This window comes from Zootoca vivipara, chromosome 5, assembly GCF_963506605.1.
Source record: "Zootoca vivipara chromosome 5, rZooViv1.1, whole genome shotgun sequence".
In the NCBI taxonomy this organism is placed as follows: Eukaryota; Metazoa; Chordata; class Lepidosauria; order Squamata; family Lacertidae; genus Zootoca; species Zootoca vivipara.
The window spans coordinates 44,545,784-44,568,310 of NC_083280.1; the positions used below are offsets into that span (position 1 = coordinate 44,545,784).

Below are 22,527 nucleotides of genomic sequence, written 5' to 3' on the forward strand. Positions count from 1 at the left end.
AAACTTAGAATGTTATTTAATTTGAGTCTACATCTTGAGGTCTCAGGACAGAGGAAAATATGTATCGGGGGAGGGGGAAGAGATAATAAAAGCATAGCATGAAATCCCTACTTAAATGCAAACCACAGAAACATGCTAATCTGATCCCTACAGAAGTGGCAAATATTTCTATGGTTCCCTAATGAATCCACTGAAAAAACTGATATGATGCTAAACACTTACATTATATCATCCTCAGAAAAGGTAGGTTGAAAATCTTGCAGAGGAAACAGTGCACTGAAAGGAACACCCATATTCAGCAGCACAGTTGCTATATCAAATATTGATGGAATCCATGGCCTTGGCTGGTCGTTGCTAGCTGAAGCTGCAGAGAGATAACACTTGGCCATTTATTCCCAAACCAGAGGAACAGAAAGCACAATGAGCATACCAGTGCTAATGTATGGAGTTCCCTCAGACATGAGCTCTGCTTTAAGTAGTTAATTTATGAAGATAGCGGAGGAGACTCATTAGCATTAAGTAAATAGCAGAATGCAACTTGAGCATGGTATGTTCTTTGGGACACTGTAGTGTTTTCTAAGGCAAAGGGTACTATTTTAATATTTTCCCACCACTCTTGTACACCTGTGCTACAAAGCAGCATCTTCAAAGCAGCAAATAAGCTGTCAGTGTGATTAACCTGGGAAAGATGGCAGAAAATATATAAGCATATAAACACAAGAAAGATACAGAAATATTTATATAGTCGGTACCGGTCATGGTCTCATTATATAGTTCTTTTTTAATCTCAACTTATCAAGACAAACAACATGTGATTTCCTTGTAAATGCACATCCTCATGGACTAATAACTCTGCTACTTCAATGGTAAGTATTTTGTACCAGAAGGGTGTGTGAACAAGGCTTAGGGTGAGATTCTACAACTGACATTTGGTGGCTGAGGAGGCCTTATGTGGCAGTTTAGATGCTGCTTAATTGGTGAAGAGGAAGGCTCCCCAGCATGCCTGTAGAAAATACAGCCTGAAACAAGGTATTCCAGGAACATCTGAGGATTTGCAGAATCCTAAGGTCCCTCATTCCCAATACTCTCCCAAAAGCTATCCAAGCCTAGAGCTGGTAAGTTAATTCTTTCCCATCTATCACAACTGGAAGGGGAATGGCAGAAGAAAAATTAAGAAAAGCAGGCCTTCCCACCATTCCCGTGAGCCAGAACAGCTTAGGAAGTGGCAGAATCTTCATCACCAGATTGTTGTGCCTAACAAGGAACCTTGTGAGCCACATTAAACTAAAAATAATTCTATTAGATGGTAAAACAACCAAATTACATTTGAATGAATTATGTGAAAAGGGAGAAGACTGTTGCAAGACTTTGTGTCAATTTGTAAAAACTACAAGTTATTCCCAATGTGTAAAAACTACAAGTTCTTCCTGAAGTTTAGCTTCAAATACTCACCATTTTTAATTGTTAATGACATCAACATATCCAAAATCTTTCTTGACATTGAAATGTCTGGATGAATTGACATCATCTGTTTAATTGAAACAAAACTGAAGGTCATCTAAGACAATTAGAACTTTTGCATATTCTGTATTCTTGCATTGTGTTGAAGAATTACTGAAATACAGTACAAATGCCATCTGATGTGCCAGAAATGTGAATCAGTCTTAGTAGTTAAGAATACTGTAGTGTTGATTAATGCAAATAAGAATAACCATTGCTGCTCTAAGTTTTGGTCTTTTAAATATTCTTCCAATTTGCTGTACAAGGGGGAAAGTGAAGGCAGCACTCTTAAATCCTTGACTTCCAAACTGAAAGATATCCTGGGTATTTCCTGGGGACAAGTATTCAGGCCCGTAAAGTGTATACATAACGAACTAAAGAAGTTAAGTGTAAGCTTGAGAGAAAGGACAAGAGAGTGGGAGAGAATAATATGCTAACTTTTTAAGAAGGAAAATACATGCTCACAGAGTAAAGCTAGATGGAATCATTTGACAATTTTCAGATATACATTAGCTAAAAGTGCATTTGATAGCATATTAAAAAGTCAAACACTTTTAGAAGAACTTATTTTAATACAAGAACTGAAAGGTAATGGTGCTCTAGTGTCTGTCACTGGCTGGGAGATCATTGGGAGGTTGCATCTCCTCTTGCACAGGAAGGGTATGATAGCAATGGGAAGACCAGCCTCGCAACAGAGTGAGCAGCTGATGGGAGCTTTCTTTACTTTCCCAGCCAAATAGAACTCTGTTCCAGCCACCCGTTTCTCTGGGATTACAAAAGGAAAGGAAAGGATGCTCTGGATTCTGCTACAAATTGGCATATAATCAAAAAGTGGGGCATATATCTTTAAACAAAGCTGCACAGATGCAATTCTGCCAAATCTGCAAGTGTTAAGAGAGCCATCCTAAAAAGACTCCAGCCAAACAAAATATTCTCCATTTTTACCTTCCTATTTAGCTCAAGTACCTCCAATCTATCTACTGTGAAGGCTCAGGAAGTTCAAATCGCAAAACTTTGTTTTGCAAAAGGAGTTAAGGTTTGGCTTTTTTAGGGATGTCTGAAGTCAACCATATAATAATCTATTTCATCCCATGGTTTCCCTTGTGTAAACTATTTTGGTATGGCAGTAAAGATACAATAGGCTTTCAAATCTGATCCCCTTTCATGAGGAGAATACAGCTTTGGTGTACAGAGTCAAACCTCAGCTCCCGAATGCCTCCATTTTGGAACGTTTCAACTCCCGAACACCGAAAACCCAGAAGTAAATGCTCCGGTTTTAGAACGTTTCTCAGAAGCTGAACATCTGATGCGGCTTCTGCTTGAGTGCAGAACGCTCCTCCAACCAATCGGAAGCTGCGCCTCGGTTGTCGAACATTTCTGAAGCCGAACGGGCTTCCGGAACGGATTAGGTTCGACAACTGAGGTTTGACTGTACTTATGGCATCCTTCCTATGACTCGTGAAACAGTGCCAGTATGGAGAGAAATAATAGCCAAGAGTTTGGGTGTAACCTTTGACGCCTCCCTTTCCATGGAGGCGCAGGTTGCATCCACAGCAAAGGTGGCATTTTTCCATCTCCGCCGCATCAAGCAGTTGGTCCCTTACCTCTCTCGCCCCGATCTGGCCACAGTGATCCATGCGACGATCACCTCCAGGCTTGACTATTGTAACTCGCTCTACGCAGGGTTGCCCTTAAAGCTGACCCAGAAACTCCAGCGGGTGCAGAATGCCGCGGCGAGGCTCCTTACAGGGTCCCGGCCGCGGGATCACATTCATCCAGTGCTTTACCAGCTGCACTGGCTCCCGGTGGAGTACAGGATCAGGTTTAAGGTGCTGGTTTTGACCTTTAAAGCCCTATGCGACTTGGGACCCTCGTACCTACGGGACCGCCTCTCCTGGTATGCCCCACGGAGGACCTTAAGGTCCACAAATAATAATATTCTGGAGATCCCGAGTCATAAGATGGCTAGATTGGCCTCTACTAGAGCCAGGGCCTTTTCAGTACTGGCCCCAACCTGGTGGAACGCTCTTTCCCAGGAGACCAGGGCCCTGCGGGATTTGTCATCTTTCCGCAGGGCCTGCAAGACAGAGCTGTTCCGCCTGGCCTTAGGGCTGGACTCAGCCTGACCCGTGTTTTCCTCCCTCATGGCTTGGATTTATGGCCTACTTGAAATGAGGCTGCACTTTAAATTTTAATACTGTATTTTAATCTGTATTTTAATTAATTGTTTTTATGTTTTATCGTAATTCTGTTGGTGTCAGCCGCCCTGAGCCCGGTTTTTGACTGGGGAGGGCGGGGTATAAATAAAAATTTATTATTTATTATTATTATATAGCCTGGAGGTTGCTGGCAGTGCAGAGAGAAGAGGTAAGCAAGTGATCAACATGAAATGCAAGGCATTACACATTTCTGACATTATGTGACTAGTTTAAAAGTGTGCTCACACTTCCTAAATTAGATAGGAGTTAATGCAGAATGAATTGTAACTGAAGAATTATTTTATATACCCGCTCTCTAATTCTCAGGATTTACCAACAGCTCATGCTCCAGGAACCAGGGAGTGTGTGCATGCAGAACATTAGCAATCTACCGTAGAAAAGCTAAACTGGAAGGTATAAACTACTGTATATTCTGGCGTATAAGACGACTTTTGAACCCAGGAAAATCTTTTCAAAAGTTGGGGGGCCATCTTATACGCCGGGTATAAGATTCTGCGGTCGCCGCATACGGTGGGGGAGCTCAAAAACGGCCGCAGCCGCATCCCCGCCATATGCAGCGACCGTGTAAGCGAGAGGGGACGCGGCATGGGGCTTTCCTTCCTCCTCCTCCCTGTAGGGAAAGCAGCAGCAGCTTACTCGCATGCAAGCAGGCACCGCTTTCTTTCGCGGGGCTTTCCTCCCTCCAGGGAAAGAAAGCAGGAGCAGCTTACTCGCATGTAAGCGGCTGCCGCTTGCTTTCCGTGCAGGAAGAGGGGACACGCGGGGCTTTCCTCCCTGCAGGGAAAGAAAGCAGGAGCAGCTTACTCGCATGTAAGCGGCTGCCGCTTGCTTTCCGTGCAGGAAGAGGGGACACGCGGGGCTTTCCTCCCTGCAGGGAAAGAAAGCAGGAGCAGCTTACTCGCATGTAAGCAGCTGCCGCTTGCTTTCTGTGCAGGAAGAGGGGATGCACGGGGCTTTCCTCCCTCACGGAGCTTTCCTCTCTCCTCCGTGCAGGGAAAGAAAGCGGCACCCGTTTACGCGCATGTAAGCAACTGCCGCTTGATTTCCCTGCAGGAAGAGGGGAAAGAAAAGCACCGAAATCAGCTGCTTTCTTTCTCTCTCCCCCTCCCTCCTCCCTGCAGAGAAAGAAAGCGGCACCCGTTTACGCGCGTGTAAGCAACTGCTGCTTTATTTCCCTGCAGGAAGAGGGGAAAGAAAAGCACGGAAATAAAGCGTGCACAGAAGGAAAGCAGCTTCTTTCTTTCTCTCTCTCTCCCCCCCCCCACTCGCCTCCGTGCCTGGAACCGGCTCTGGGCTGCGCTCCCTCCCCTTCTCCCTCTCTCCACCTCTCCTCCCCTCCCTCCGAATGAAATCTACGGTAGTTCAAAATGCTACCTGTAGTTCTTAGCATGCCTGCAAGTAAGTGCATTTAAACATCTGTGCATTTAAGCACTGATGTCTCTCTTTTGGCTTCATTTACTGGTATTTAAAAAGCGGGGAGAGGAATAGATACAGAAAATTTTTATTTGGTGTGTGTTGGAAGTTTGGGATAAACTCTATATTTTGACTGGAAAAGTAGGGAGTCGTCTTATACGCCCAGTCGCCTTATACGCCGGAATATACGGTAATTGAAGTTCAGTCTAATAAGGCTTCCAGATATCCAATGCAACATCAAATAAGATGCATCTTACCTGAAACATCCATTTTAAAATGGGAACAGGACATGGAGAATTGTGGTAAGCCGACAGAAGCAAGCCTTCAGAGATTACAAAAAGCTGCTGTGTTATTCCAGATCTGCAGAAAGAACCACCAAGAATCACTTTCATGTTTTCAAAGTTAACATGGGCATTAAAACTCAGATTTAAAGAACCACACCTGAAACAAAAAAAACTATCAGATATAAGGAAACAGGGTGGGATCACCTAATCAGCCCCTCCAGTGGCAGCCCTGCACAAGGATTTCTGCTTGTTCAGTGGTGCTTCCCCCTCCTTCCCCACAAATTGGTTCAGAGGGGTCAGGAAAACCCCCCCCCCAAAAAAAAGCATTTGGGGGAGGAAAGGATTGTTCCATCTGGCAAACTGCAATGCTTGCGCAGACTGAACCACAAGAGAAAAATGTTGAATTCTACCCAATAACAGAGGCTTTAACAGGAGAACTGCAGCCTCATTTGACAGACTCGTAGGAAATTCTTGCACAAGCATATGATGCCAACTACTGGTGCTTTTGCTAACAGATTGACGTATGATGCAGGTGATGCTTAAGCCAAATCAGATGCAAGAATAACTAGGCTTGTTGAAAAGTGGTACACAATATTTTTCATGACTAAAAGGTAAACTGATCACTTTTTTTAAAAGGTTTTTCTCAGTTTTTGAAAGAAATATATACATATAAAACATAGTGATTTCAAACATTAAAATACAGAGTTCTTTAGACCAGGCACCCCCAAACTTTGGCCCTCCAGATGTTTTGGACTACAATTCCCATCATCCCTGACCACTGGTCCTGTTAGCTAGGGATCTTGGGAGTTGTAGGCCAAAACATCTGGAGGGCCGCAGTTTGGGGATGCCTGCCTTAGACCTCCTTCCCTCCCTACATAGGTTCCATCTTTAAGATTAGATTTACTGCATCTTTACTCTTATCTAACTATTATATAACCATAATTACCATTAAAACCATTATTACCATTGCACATTACAAGTGTCTTTACATCCCTGCCAAAGATTTTAACTGTTTACAGTGGTCTTTTAAGTAAATTACAAACTGATCACTTAAAACAGGCACCACAAAGTTGACTGACACATTTCAATAAACACAACCTCTAATTCCAATTTGAAGATTAATAAGGGTAGCAATCATACATTAGGGACAGAAGACTCTTTGATTTTGGCAAACTACCAACTAGCATGCATACATAGCTATCCACACATTTTGCTAGTATGATACTTTAAGAAAATGGACATTACTAAAAACCATCCTTACCCGAGAATATATTTTTCAATGGGATTTTGAGGATGAAACCCAGAGTTCCTCAAATCAAGGTTAAGATGACTGAAGATTTTCCCAGTATGTACTACATGAAATATATTTTCTCCTGGGTGCTGGTCAGGAATAGCATCACTGATTAATGCAAATCTTTCTAAAAATTCTCTGTAACACAAAATTACACCAGTAATGTATAACCCTTAAAGTCTGTTTAATGAACTGTTATCCCACACATTTATCCACTTAGAGCAAGAGCAGCCAACATCATGTCCAACAGTTGCTGTTAGATTCCAACTTCCATCCGAGCCAGCCAGCATAGCCAATGGTTAGACATGATGGGATTTGCAATACACGGGCCCCCTATCCTTGACCTAAGTCATGGTTAAGTGATTGGGGGGGGGACATGGAAAGTCTTGGACATGATCTGACTCCCCTCTCCTCCACTGCGCAGGAGTGCAAAGTCCATTTTTACTTTAGAATAATCCACAGTTCTAGGTTACTTCTGAACTCACGGAACTGAGATTTGTTCTAACCAAAGTTAGATAAACCAGGATATGAGATTTGATTTGTTTTAAACAAACCACTATCTTTTAAAGTCTTTATCAAATGCAGAACTATGGTTTGAACTAAAGTGAAAGTTTTCACTCATCATCTCACACACAAAGGAGGAGGAGGGGAGCAGATTTGCTTTGATGGTTCCTGATAACCACCCTGAAACATAATTTATGACAGTACTGTAAATCATCTAAACCAGGCCATGGCCTAACACTACAACTGCCAATCATGTATACAGGATATAAATGATGAATAAGAGTGGACCCCAGAGAGACATTAAAGGAAATTTTTGGAAAGCCAGTAGGAGGGTAGATTACAGTGGTCAATGAGACAAACAATATTTCATTGAGTATGATCACAAGAAAAGGATTAATTAGAAGGAAGACCTGTGTTCTGCAGACAGTTCACCATCATCAGAGTCTTCTTCATGTTGACAATTTATTGGAACTTCCCAATTGACTTGCTGTAGCTGCTTCTCTAGTTCATCTATCCTGTAATGCAGAGACGGGTGTTTAAAAAGAACCTTGGCCTCTAACTATAACAGCACATCTTAGAGCAAGTTTAAATATTGGCATGTTTCCTCTCTTATAAACAGGCACCTGGTATTTCTGTTTGTTACTGGAGTTAGAAAAAGCAACATAGAGCAGATTGCTAAAATTCATTGATGTCATTTTTTCTATTAAAATGTTATTTCACAAGAAATCAATAGATTCATATGTATTCTTTGTACAAACTCTGCAGTAAGCCAGTGTAGACAGCGCAGTACTCTCCTGATGTTCTGGACTACAGAACTCCCATCAACCACAGCAAAGCATGATCAGTGGTCAGGATTCAACTAAGCAAGCAATTACAATGAATGCCAATTGCCCCAGGACCAGTTAAATGGCATGCTAGTTCCCTCTCTCCCCGCTGCCAATGATTTGTTGATATACCTTAGATACCTTTCCTGATCCTATAAACTTCAGATCAGTTCTCATTAGGGTGATGACTTTTTTACAACCTCATTTCCCTGTATCATAAATTGATGAGCTTTCATTAAAGATTAGATAAAATATTACTTTCAAAGAGATTTGATTAAAAAAAACCTCACACACAAAATGATTTTAAAAAAATTATTTATCAGTTTTTTGACCATTTTTGAAGTCACTGTAAGCAGATATAAAATTGAACCCAAGCTTTAGAGTCACATATATACAACATTATATAGGGTCATCAAACACACAAGGAAGCTTTTTTTAGCTGCAGTAACAGTACAGACGCCGCTAGAGGACGATGTTTTTCTACCTCTCCTGTAGGTTCTTTTCCCAGCATGTCTGGCAGGGTCTGCTGGCTGAATTTTGAGGTCCCAAAAAGGGGCTTTTACCTTGCACAGGTGTGACATTTGTATACCCTATGTTGCTAAGAACACTCCCCATTGTGGAATGTGGTGTTGTGCCCAAATTTGATACGAAATATATATAGAATTGTTAATACAATTTTATGAAATGGTAAAACGGCATACAAAAAAATTAAAAACTGTTTGTGTGTAACCTTTTTAAATATTTCAATGGAATATGCCTCATTTTGGTCATTCATAGGCAAAAGTTCATCCATTTGTGCTACAGGAAATAATTTTTGAGGGGGAAAATGAAAGTCATCACCCAATTTTCATATAACTCCATACTACCATAAAAAAGCAACATAGCACTATGGCAGCTGCAGCACAGTTCTCTTCTGGTCATAAAAGTGTAGCCTTTTAAAACCAGAAAAGATCCACATGCACTGATACTTGAGCACTGAATTTTCCCTATAGGAAACAGCAAATTTAAGCTGTCCAGGTTTTAAAGGTCAGGACAGTCAATCGGATCTCTACTACAATGACAAGGAGGGGAGAATGGTGGGTGGAAATAGTAGATGGCATGTGAGGAACTAACTTCAAATATTACCGCTTTTTAAGGCTGATAGATTTATTCTTCAAACCTAGTAACCACTAGAAACCCTGTAACATTAAGCAGGCTTTCTAGAACAAGTGTTTTCATGACTTTCATCAAATTACAGTGGTACCTCGGTTTAAGTACACATTTGGTTCCCGAAGTCTGTACTTAACCTGAAGCGTACATAACCTCAAGTGAACTTTCCCATTGAAAGTAATGGAAAGTGGATTAATCAGTTCCAGACGGTCCGCGGAGTACTTAAACAGAAGCGTACTTAATCTGAAGCAAACTATCCCATTGAAAGTAATGGAAAGTGGATTAATCCATTCCAGGCGGGTCCGCGGAGTACAACTGAAAGTACTCAAACTGAAGCGTACTTAAACCGAGGTATGACTGTATTGATACATTGAAAACCATCTCATATTTTAAATTCAACAAGTTCAAAATGAAGACTACTACAAAAAAAGACTATAACTTAAGGTAGAAATGGGGACCCTTGCAGACAGGAAGATACTTATCCATTAATATCCGATGGATTAGTAGAAGATTTTCATAGTGCAAAACTAAACAAACAATGCTAATTTTATGCCCTTCCACTCTTTTCTCATGCCATATATGGGGGAAAATAGCCTGCTACTAAGTGAAAGGTGAGTATATTCATTGCGGGCAATACCAACAAGGGTGTCGTATCATTCTTCAACATAATGTTTATGGAGGGTGATCCTAAATTGCATTACTAGGGATAGGAGACACACAGGCATACATACCTTCTGAATGCTTCCTTCTCCTTCAAGATATCCTCCAGGTGATTCATGTAATCGACATTTTTAACAGAAGCTGTGAAAAGCTGAAACAAAGAGTGAAAATTTAAAATACAAGTATTTTTGTTCTATTAGTATATTCCGGCGTATAAGACGACTGGGTGTATAAGACGACTCCCAACTTTTCCAGTTAAAATACAGTTTGGGATATACTTGACGTATAAGAGATACGACCCGGCGTATAAGACGACCCCCGACTTTTGAGAATATTTTCCTGGGTTAAAAAGTAGTCTTATACGCAGGAATATACTGTAGCTACCACTACTTTGCATGTTCTCAATCACCATTTAGATTAAGGAAAATCTTGAAACTAGGAAAAATACAAAAAGTGTGCAAGTTGTACATCCTCTATTGCAAAGACTGCACTGCTTCTTTTTAGCTAGGAAACCACCACAGGTTCCCAAAATGTATAGGTGCAATAAAACAGATAGATGCCATCTTCACATGGGCAATACAAACTCTCTCAAGTAATACAGGTTTTCTGGGATATTTTGAAATGGCAATTTTCCTGGGATATTTTCTATTCCCTGAAAATTGATGGAGATCTGAGCTAATTTGACTTATTTACTTTTTTCCAGAAATGTCCACTTAACTCAGCTTAAAAAAGAAGAAGTCTGGGTTCCCTGTTGGCCTTCGGCCGTCCAAAATCCTACTGCTTCTACCCATCTGCCTATGGCTCTGATTAGGAGCTAAGGTACCAAAACACATGAACCGAGCCTGGATGCAGACTTGAGAAAATATAAGATAGCCTTTCTGTTTGGACAGAGGAAGGGCATACACTCAGGTACCAGAAACAGCAGCTGTGACTTCTCAGCATGTCATAATACCTATTTAACAAGGTTTCTGCATGACTGCTATATTCCTGCGTGTACCCATCCTAACTGTACATACCAACACCACTGTAGTTATCAAAGTAAAAGTAGCCCCTTGGAACAGTACTCCTTCTGAAATGGAAACATTAAACCAGAATGAGCTTGTGTTTACTTGTGTCACTTCTGGCAAAAACTCTGGAAACCTGCCCAGGACTTTTCCCACCCGTGCTATAAAATACTGGTCTTCAAGAGAAATTCACATTTGACACAGACAGAACAGTCCAGTTCATCAGTTACCCCAGCCCATGGCTCTCCAACCTGAGAACAAGACTTGTGCCTGCAGGCTCACTTCTTGCCTCTCTCCTCTTGGGTTTCATAGCCTGGTTTATAAGAGTTTAGATCAGTTTCCCCAGCTGGACGCAACAGGAAATTGTAGTTTTTTGTTTTAAAAAGAATAAAATTGCTGAAGCCCAGTGCACAAGGAGAAATATGGAGTAAGCACAGAAGCACATGATACAGCATGGCTTATTAGCCTCAGATAATTACCGTACATCTGAACCATTCAAATGGTATCCTAAACTAAGATGAGCTTTTTAACCACTTACAGGAATCTTCTGTGACGGACTCATGGTGTCTGTTTTACCACTTTCATCCTTTCTCTGTTCTGGGTTTTCTGCAGATGGTCTGGCACCCTGGGCTAGTATTTTCTCAAGTGGCAAGAGAATCTCTTCATCACTGCTGTCCATATTGCTGCCAGAGGTCTCAACATTATCACAAAGGTGACTTGGTTTTCTGTTCAAAATACACGCCCTTAGGTTGGAACCTTCATTTAAATCGTCTGAAGAGCTAGAGATGGTGCCAAGATCCAAATCTTCTGATGACAGAACATTATCTCCCAATAATACAGGATGCTCAGAATTATTTTCTGAAGGCAAAGTAGAAGTGAGAGGTGGATGAACCATCATTTTCAGTGCTTCACATGAACTATTATGCAGAATGTGTGATTCAGATTCTGCTGACTGTTTGGAAAATAATTTTTCTTGAGATTTAATGGATTTAAGGTCTATTTTTTGAAACAAAGGAATCACCTTTTCTAAACAAATTTTTGGGAATGTCTGTAACAGACTCTCTTTGGCATCTGTAATTTGGATTTGGCAATCTTTTTTTGTTGTAGCCATACTGTTATATCCATTTTCTTCAGCATCAATATATTCTACGGGAAGAGGCAAATCACTGTCAGGTGGAATCATAACCTCTACCTGCAAGTCAACATGAGGAAACATTCTGTTTTTTGAGCAGTCAGAATTATGTTTTTCCAGTGAACTACTAAAATTGTGTTCATCAAACCTCTGTACAATGGACCTCTTTGATTTTTTCATATCTGTTTCTAAAGATTTCCTTTTTCGTTTTCTGGAATATTCTTTATGTTTTGATATTCCCAACAAAGGTATTGAGTCAGGGTATACTGATGGGCAGGCCTGGCTTTTTCTCATGTTAATCATTTCATCAGAGGCCCATCCTGAAGGAAATTCTGCTTCTGAAGCTTGCATTGAAGAGGACTCAGCTGTGAAATGAAAATGAACTAAAATTATTATATAATGCAAGGCCTCTAAAATAGTGATACATCATTGAAAAAGTTCTGTTTGATTAGAATGTCAATGACAGTGGTACCTCGGAAGTTGAACAGAATCCGTTCCGGAAATCCATTCGACTTCCAAAACGTTCAGAAACGCCAAAACGTACGTTCGGGTTCCAAAGAACATTCACAAACCAAACACTCGCTTCCAGGTTTGCAGCGTTCAGGAGCCAAAATTTCAACCCGCAAGGTGTTCGGGATCCAAGGTATACGACTGTATTAATCTAGACTGCCAACTGGGCCCATGATGTTGGTGGGTACTGCTGACCAGAATTGTTTGTTGGCCTTGTCCAACAACATCTGGAGGGCACCACCACATTGTCTACCCGATTTAGAACATCTTAAGAAAATAGAGTTATTCAGGTTGTAGTCCTATGCACAATTACCTAACAGCAAGCTCCACTGAACATAATGGAACTTACTTTCATGTAAATATGCACTGGATTACTCTATGTAAATTAGTTACAACTGGAGCCATCAATCGGGGAGTTACTACAGTGCAGTAAGCTACTTGTTCCAATTCTTCTACATCATTAGCTGCTGTGCTCATACCTGAGAAGGATTCCCGCGAAGTAGAGTCTGATCTTTTTGTTAAGAGACCTCTGGTATCCTACAAATAAGCAGATGCAAAAAAGATTTGACAATGCCTTGTATGGTATTGTTGCTTTATGGGTACAGCAAATTTATTTGGGACAATGAAAATTTTCATTTGCAGTCATAGGACCCTAAAGTATATTCCACGTATTTTTCTTTTAAAATGTGTAAATGAAGCTCAAAAGGACAGGCATAGGTCACCTGAAAACCCTCATGGCCTTTTATGTTGCTGAACTACAACTCCCATCAGATCTAGCAAGCATGGCCAAGGGCCAAGGATGATTGGAGCTGTAGTTCAGCAACAGCTGGAGGGCCAATAGTTCCTCACATCTGATGAAGGCAGGAGCTACAGGTTGAATCTCTAGTTAGTACTTACTTTTCAGCTATAACTACTATTGCTTGCCTTTGCATGCTCTTACTTTTAGGCAGCCCAAGCAAGCACACTGATAACTGAGGATCGGTTTCAGAGCTCAATCCATTATTTCATACCCATCAAACTTGTATTGTGGAATCAAAAAAGCCTGATATCTGCTTCTAGTGATAGTTGCGATTCCACACATGGACCTGAAGGAAATGTGCGAGACTGCTGAACAGAAGACTAAAATACGTAAAAATGGCCACATTTTTTAAAACAAAAAGCCTAAACTTTAAATATTTATTTTGCCTTTGTGCTGAAAATGAACGCTCTTATCAGGCCCTGCAAAAAACTACCTGGCAGTAATCATACACCATGCTATGTTTCCCTCTCATGTGGCCAGGGCTCTCTCATATGCCTACCTGGTTCCAAATAAATAGGATGTAGGCACACATATGATCCTCATATGTTTAATGCAAGACAATACTATGGGGTTCATATGCCTCTTCATCCCCAGAGCAGGCAGGTTAAATGGCAGAGATAAGGCAAATGCTTCACGATTATGGCTGCATATAGTCACAACTATTTTCTTTATAACTTTTATACAGATAGCTTTAAAACCTCAGAGGAAAAAGCTGTTTTGTCCAGCTTGGCAGAGATTACTATGAACAAAGCACACACACGAAGTGGAGAGATAATTTTCCAAGTCACAAGGAACTCTCTCAAATATTTTAACTTATCATTAATAATGGATTCATTGATACAGACTTCAACCTGGATGTTGACGCAGGAAAGGGAAATTGCATATTCAGGGTCTTTTTACGGGAGGGTGTTCTCACAGGGTATTCAGATCAATTTTTTCCCGTGTGTGTGACTGACATACAATGTATACATGTACACACACGTTTTCCCTTTTAAAAATCCCCAAGGAAAAACCCAAGAGCAAATGTTCCCAGCATGTGTCACAGTAGACAAAACTGGAAGTATTGGTGTGAGGGAGTTATTTGCTCGCAGGAAGGGGCTTGATCCTGTAGCACAAATATATTCATTTCTACCATACTCTGTGCCATGCATTCTACTGCTTTTGATTTCCTATAGATCATCCAACCCAGAAACATTTTGAACACTAAAACCAGCTGGTTAAGGGACCTCCTTGCAGGGCACCTTCCAAACAGGCTGCCACCACCCCGACCTGGCTACAGCCACCATCATTCTTTCAGCTGCTCAGTAAGGTATCTGTGAGCCACATCCTGTCAGCTCCTTCCTCACATTGCTTAGCAATAATTGCCAACTTTTGACCCTGTTTATATCCTCTTGGGGCACGTGCACACACATAATTTTGTGCAAGAGCAGTCATACTTAAATCTTTCATACTAAAAATTAAAGAGAGGCTGATATAGGTACCATGTATGTGCCTTCAACATGGAGCGATCAGCGAATTGCTTTATTTGTGCTGCTAAAAACAAAATGGCAGAGTGACATCATCACACTCATGAAAAACTGCCCACCCCCAAAAAAGTGCTAAGGTGCTTTCACACCAGCACTGACTTCAAATGCAGGCCATTCATTTTACGTAACTCATGGAATTTCTCAAAGGGAAATTCCAACTTAAACAAAGATTAAGTATGGACTGACATTTTGATGACATCATGTGGACCACAAAAAGCTTCCTAGCATGAAAAACACTGCGTTTACAGTAAACTATCATGTGGAAGCATCCACAGGTCATTTTAGCAATAACCGGCCAAGTTTGCTGTGATGATTGACCATTAAGTTTCTGACAGCTCATATTGCGTTTAAGGAAAAATGTGAACTTATGCACATTTTCACATGCAAATGATATCAGCTGAGACAGTTACAACCTTTCAACCAGTAAGGTAGCCAAGGTAACTAGATTCTTTGTACACTTTGTACACTATTCCTTCCTAATCTCCATAATTTCTATGGCAAATAAATAGTAGTAGGCAGAAATGTGATTCTATTTGGGGAGGTGTGTTTAATAATATCTGAGTAAATCATTAATGCTTTGTTTGCCCTGTCTAGTTTTCTGACCAATCCACAAAGCTTTCCTAAATTCTGGAAATTATGCTTGATGTAATGTAAAAGTAGGGTTGCCAGACTCAATAGAGGACAAGACTTCTGTGCCTTTAATTGCCCTGCTCTCTTTTGAGTCTGGAAACCTTAAAGAGAAACCAGCAGACCCTTTGCTTGGAAATTAAACAAAGGGTCTGCTGGTTTCTCTTTAAGGTTTCCAGACTCAAAAGAGAGCAGGGCAATTAAAGGCACAGAAGTCCTGTCCTCTATTGAGTCTGGCAACCTTATGTAAAAGGCAAGTACTGGGTTGGAAAGCCACCAGTATGTAGTAAAGTATGCTTGTGTCAGTATATTTTTGATTCTTTATGGATACCCAGAACTGACACTCACTTAGATGTAAATGATGAATGAGTTGGTGGTAGCTACAGTCTCTCCACCGCCCCACCCCCACCCCAGACTGGCACTTGTGTAAGTGCTAAGTCATCCCAGAATAGTTCCAAGAGCAACCACCAAGTACAGCCTTGGGCTTACCTAAGCACACATGTACTAAATAAGATTGTTTTTAAAGGGGATTCCTGGTCTGTCCACAGTTAATAGCCATAACAGACTTTAACTGTCTATGTGTGTAATCAATTTGTGTGGCAATACTTCCTGACAACTTTCTGGAGAGTACAGCAGCTTTGATAATACAGAGGCTGGTCATACTTAAACTAGCATGAAACTGAAATAAAAGAGGCAGCATCCTTGCTAAAATAAAGGCAATGCCATATCAAGGCCCATTACTTTCCAAATCTTAAGACTGCAAATAGCTTAAAGGAGCCCCAAAGTTCATATTATTTAAAAATCCCCAAACGGTAACTTAAATATTAAGTGACCAGAGCAGCAAGGTATACTTACTATTTCATAACTGGATAATACTGTGAATGCTACATCATTAAAGAACTTCATTGCTTTGGTATTTATTACCCCTTTTAACATACCTGGTTAGAAAAGCTAGCTTCCAAGGATTTATTTACAGGGCCAAAAGGTTGTTGCTTAGATAGCATCTTTTTCTCCTTCACTTGTATCTCCCTGCAAACAACTTCCGACAACAACTGGGATGAAGACCTAATTGGGCTAAACTGTGGTATCTTCAAACAACCCATTTTTTGGTGGCATGTGTGGTTATCCTTTTTCAAACTGTCATTTTCTGCTGTTGAAGCCCATTTAGTCAAGCCTGAACCAGCTGTGTCTAGTTCCATGTAGTCCATTTTACATTCTCTACTATTTTCTACTAATGGTGTCCTTGTTCGAACAGGAGATATTTCATTCTTTTCAAGGTTTTTTGTGCATATATTATCTTTTAATATGAAAGAACAGTCTGAGGACCCATCTGTTGTGAAGAGTTGCCGAGCAACAGCTTTGGGATGCATAACCTTTGATGTCATAAAAATTCCATTATCTGGACAGTCCTTTTTCTCAGATTTAGCACCTCTGAGAAAGGCCTCAATTATAGGACTCCGATTGGGTGGTGGAATTGACAACTTCTTCCTTCTCTTCTGTTTTGGAGATAATATGCTTTTTCTAGGATGCTCCGTATATGAGACTGAAAGCCCAGCTTTCCCATTTCTTTTTTCTGAAAAACAATAACAGAGTTCTATGTTAATCAACAAATGCTGAACAAAGAAAGCAGAAAGTTAGTACAGTCAAACCTCAGTTGTCGAACATAATCTGTTCCAGAAGCCCATTCAGCTTCCGAAATGTTCACCAACTGAGGTGTGGCATCCGATTGGCTGCAAGAGCTTCCTGCACTCAAGCAGAAGCCACGTCGGATGTTCGGCTTCCGGAAAACGTTTGAAAACCGGAGCATTTACTTCCGGGTTTACGATATTCAGGAGCCGAAACGTTCCAAAATGGAACTATTTGGGAACCAAGGTTCGACTCTAATAAAAAAAAATACCAGAATCTCAAAACTGGTTCACACAACAAATTAAACCAGGCTTCCTCAAACTCGGCCCTTCATATGTTTTGAGACTACAATTCCCATCATCCCTACTGGTCCTGCTAGCTAGGGATCATGGGAGCTGTAGGCCAAAAAACATCTGGAGGGCTGAGTTTGAAGAAGCCTGCATTAAACCATGGTTTATTTTAAACTATGAGCACAGTGCTATTGCATGCTGCTCAAAAGTTCCAAAGTCGCTCCTGCTGTTGCCACGCTGGGAAGAAAACAAACTAGCGCTGGCTTCACATTATGTGCAAACCAAGGGTTGTGGCTAGCTTGACCCCCCTCCCATCATGTCATGATTGGGAAGCAAAGAATAAACCTGAAGAGATTCTACCAGATAGCACAGATCAACTTCCCCACCCTAGAACCCTCCAAATGTTTTATTTTTTTTTTTTTAAATATTTTTATTAATTTTCCAATTAAAACCAATTATATCACATTCAATATTTCAAATTATACACATATATATATCAATCAGACCGAATGTTATGCCAAATCATCTAAAGAATTTTTTATTTGGGTTCCCATGCTTCAAGAAATTGGGAATTCCTCGCAACTGTCCACTGCCGTCTTTTTTCTAAAGTTCAAATCGTCCTTCAAGTTCATAATAATCCAGATCTTCCCCTTACAGTCACATAGATGTTTTCCACTTTCACGATTGTTTCCCAGCTGCTGATATAAATATCAAACAAAGTCTCACAGATGTTCTTTCTCCTGTGTGAGTTAATCAGTCCAGCCTCCCTGAACCCTCCAAATGTTTTAGACTCCAGTTCCCATCAGCCGCAGCCAGCATGGCAAATAATCAAGGATGGAGGGAACTATAGTTCAAAAACATTTGGAAGGAACCACAATGGAGATGGCTGGTTTAGGTCAAACTTTTAAAAATAAAATTCAAGTTTCCAACCATTAAAATCAAATTCTTAAATAAACATTAATAAATAGCAATCAAGATTGGTAACACCATAATCATCCTCATCCAAATACTGCAGTGGCTCTCATAGTAATCTTGACCTAAACAATCAAATGACTCCAAAAATCTGTTGGATTTTTGAAAAGTAATGCCAGTTTAAATGCAATTCAAATGTCTGATACTTCATTTTCAAGTTTAATAAGCTTCACATTGGTTACACTTCCTGATGTGAACAAGATTTCTTTATAGACATGCCCAGTGCTTAGAGGTCTGCTGTGAAACTACTGCCTGGGATTAACCAAGGTATCCAAATCAAGGGGATCTCATCCCCAGTACTGTGGGAGACTTGTCACCAGCTATGAAACTTGCCCCTTCCTCTGCCTGGTAAACAGGGAGCCTGGCAGAATGTGATGCAAGCATGAGCAGTTGCTTCCAGACATGCAATAAATCAGAACTGTGCAATTTTCACCTATACTGTACAGGAATTCATGCTTTTCACAGTAAAGAGTACTGTAATATGAGATGAGCTCCAAATCTCAATACTGTACTAGACATTTTATAAACAGAAAGATTTGCTTACCTTGATTTGGAGCTGGTTTGAAGAAGTCAGTAATAGAGTGGTTCCTATAAGAGAAAAAACAAGTTCATGAAACATACTGCTATACAAACATACTGCTTAACTTATATAGCAAATGGGAGGTCAAGTCAAAAGGATAGATTCTAAACATGTTTGGGCAGATAGCATTTTGTACTGACAATCTGATGTCATGCAATGGCAAACCTTTTTGGCAAATGTGTCATAACTTGTGGAATATATGAGAAAGTGGAACCACAATCAGACTATTGAAACCACAGCTTCTATTCACAGAACCATTCCTGCTACTCATGTCACAATCTGAACATCCACAATGGGATCAGATACACCCCCCCCACCCAAAAAAAAAAAGTTCATTGCAACCCAACTTCAATGCATAGTGATGTGGATACAGAACAGGGTCTCTGCAGCCACACCTGCAGAGTCTAGCCTACGTAGTATTTCTCAGACTTCCAATAGTGGAGGTACACTTTACTATTACACCTGAAAAACAATGCACAAGTAATAACTTGTAAGAGGTTTGTAAGAGTAACAACTTGTAAGAGGTTTGTAAGAGTAAGAAAAGTACATTGCATGCTTTGTATGTGTGTAGGAGGCAAACCTAGTGTGTGCATCAAAGCAGAATTAGTTTACATTTATAAGAGGCTGCTCTGTGTCTTTGCATAGTTCACTCTCCTGGCCTTGGTTCCTTCCTGTCAGCCTCCTCTATGCTCTGACCTTGGTTACTTTCTATCAGCCTCCTCCAGAGCCATGTAATCTGTGGTTTGTCTGAATGTCAGGAATTGACTGATTGAGCCAAACACACACAATACAGAGACGTGGCATAATTACCTAGCCCGACAAGAAGGCCCGAGCAGTGAATCAGGCAAATGGAAGCATCATCAATAGGCAGATACTTTGACCCCAAGGTCCAATTAATTGTCTTGTGGTACAGTTGCAATTCTGTTTGACATACTCTTTGGGAATTGTCTCAACGCTTTCAAGATAAATTCAAAACAGTTATTGCACGCACTGTACTTTTACTTAGCTCCTGAAGTTACATTTGTTTTCTAACACCACATCTTCACTTAAGACCCACAGGTTGTCATTGCAGCTCAGAACCCCAGCTCCTTTTTTCTTTCCAGTGCCCTAAACATTCAGAACTAGGCATGACTTGCTAGTAATTATTAGAATTTTGAATCTGCTTTTGCCTCGTGGCACTTTTTTGGGGCTCAGCATTCAGATTAAAGCAAGTTATGTGGATTGAATCCTAGAAAATTAGCAATTTTTAGGTTTGCACTAGAAAATTTCCTGATGTCTGGGAGAGTGATCTAATCTAGCATATATTTAGTGCAAACAGTAAAAACTATGAACTAAATCTGTATTTGCTTCCATATCCTGCAAGTGTATAAAGTGTTATTGATTAATTAATTGTTAAATTTATATACCGTCCTTTATCAAAAGATCCCAGGGCAGTGTATAGCATTACAAACACATTTTACGGCACATCAAAAATAAAAACATAATACAAAGCATAACAGGCAAAATAATAATAATAATAATAATAATAATAATAATAATAATAATAATTTAATCCAGCTTTATCAATAGTAAGAATGGAACCTTTAAATCATACTTCTCCAAAAAAAACTCTAACCAACATTAATTCTGGCAGAATTCCTATGCCCTCTTGACACGTCTTATGAGTGTCAAAAAACTCACAAGAAACTCACCAACTTCATTATGACTGCCTTTGATAATCTGATGGTTTAGAATTCATAGTTTTTGATTCAGCTTTCTTTGGGACTCTTTGCAGCAGTCATCCTCTATGTGCAAGATTAGTTTCACTTTCCAGGAAGGGAGTGGTGTGCCTATGTACAGTAAACCAGATCACTCCTCCGCATTAGCCTTCACCTCATTTGACAAGGACCTCCCTCCTTCCTGATGCAGCCAGCCAGCTGCTCTGAGAAATTCAAAATCTACACTCTTAACTAGTTTTCCAGAAATTAAAATCACATTGTCTACATTGTTTTTCCTCTTTCAAGCAGCGTTCAAAATTAGTCAGGTACCAGTCACATTTCACAACAGGCAACGGCTGTTTGTGAGGCAGTAGAGATGTCTAGGAACCAGGTTTGACACCAACATCTCCATCTGTCTGCCTGGTGTGGCTGCAATGCGGGGCAGCACAGCACCAAGAGACACACCTCTTTGGGTGCTGTGCTGCTCCACAAATCAGCTGATTCACACAGCAGCGTGGCACCAAAACATATGCGTCTTTTGGTGCCACTGCAGCCAGTGCGAGCTATTTGCCCTCCTCATTTTCCTAAAAAGTAGCCAGAAATCAATCTATGGCTTTGAGTAAAACATTGACACACACACTTCATATATTCTTGCCTTGATTAAAAGTTTCACGGTCTGTCCATATGATCTGCAAGCCTGGGGCAACCCAGTCAGATGACCAGGGAACAAATAAATCATCATCATCATCATCATCATGAGCCTCCTGTCCTCTAGTACTTTTTTGCAGGAAAGAGGCACTTTTTTATTGTCAATCAGAAAAATTTAGAATAGCTAAATGAAATATATTTTGGAATGGAAAAGAACTTTAGCACAAGTAAACTGTCATTGAATACAGTATCATTTTTTCCTCAGCTGGTCACTGATACAATACTATCCTAGGCCTTCCATGCCTATTTGCCTTGGCTCCCTGCTCTGCCCCACAATGAGACTGCTGCTAGATCACTGGATGCTGCCTTCTGTGCCACTTTGCCTCCCCAAGCCAAGCATGTAAGTTCAAACGTAGCACAATACTTTACTTAGTGCATACACAACCACCCAGTGGTATTTGTAAATATTAATTATTCAAATGACTTATGATTTTGGCCACAACCGCAGGGGCTGAGATCCATTTATATTTGTGGTGTCAACTTAAGAATTGCTATTAAAAATATGATATTAACCATTTGTCACTGCTGTGAAGTTTTGATTCATGAATTTTGGAAAAAATTAAATAGAAAGTGCTGCTGTACTGGCAAGTAGCCATTCTGTTTTTATGCCTGTAGCCCAGGTTCCAGGAGCTATGTGGTGAATAACTTTTCTAACTCTGCTTTCAAGACTGCCTTAAAAAAAAAGGAATTGCACACATAAAATGTAATATTGCATGCCGGAACCTAGAGTGGTCTCCATTATAAAAGAGATTGTGGTTGTAGTTTTAATCAGTGCTAAGACTTCTCTGAGCAACAGATCCTCTTGGGGTTCAAGACACGATAGCACAGAATTTGACACTGAGATTTTGCTGACAGGCCAAACCAGAACTTCAAAGATATCAAGAACAAAAAAACACCATGCATTTCTTGCTGTTAAGTCATTGTAAAGAGATGAAGATTCTTCTAGAAAATGAGATTTGATATTTAGCTTATAAAAATTACTCAGAAGAGAATTTAAACACAGTACAAAGGACTGCATGGGGGGGGAATCAAGCAGCCCACACACCTGTGAAACCTTTTTTCACTTACACACAAAGGTTGTTATGTATGCAACCTTCCTTCCTAGGTAGGCCTTCTTGTGTGATCTACCCTAGAGGTTCACTGCTATTCTGGTCCCAATCCTACCAACCCTGTGGGTACCATGCTGTCCATGGCCTAGTATTAGTCACCTTG

The 22,527-nt window shown here is 40.4% G+C and overlaps 1 protein-coding gene across 2 annotated transcripts in view; it reads right to left on the reverse strand.

The window, feature by feature from the left end:
* The window catches only part of SLF2 (SMC5-SMC6 complex localization factor 2), a 46,115-nt gene that overhangs the window by 18,298 nt on the left and 5,290 nt on the right, over positions 1-22,527 (reverse strand). For both annotated transcript variants that reach the window (XM_035133422.2, XM_035133423.2), the window contains exons 2-11: positions 18,875-18,918; positions 16,381-17,015; positions 12,970-13,027; positions 11,387-12,345; positions 9,916-9,995; positions 7,622-7,726; positions 6,678-6,845; positions 5,390-5,492; positions 1,453-1,528; positions 223-364 (exon numbers count right to left, since the gene is read on the reverse strand). In XM_035133422.2, the coding sequence (XP_034989313.1) occupies positions 223-364; positions 1,453-1,528; positions 5,390-5,492; positions 6,678-6,845; positions 7,622-7,726; positions 9,916-9,995; positions 11,387-12,345; positions 12,970-13,027; positions 16,381-17,015; positions 18,875-18,918 (2,370 nt within the window). The remainder of the gene's footprint in view (positions 1-222; positions 365-1,452; positions 1,529-5,389; positions 5,493-6,677; positions 6,846-7,621; positions 7,727-9,915; positions 9,996-11,386; positions 12,346-12,969; positions 13,028-16,380; positions 17,016-18,874; positions 18,919-22,527) is intronic.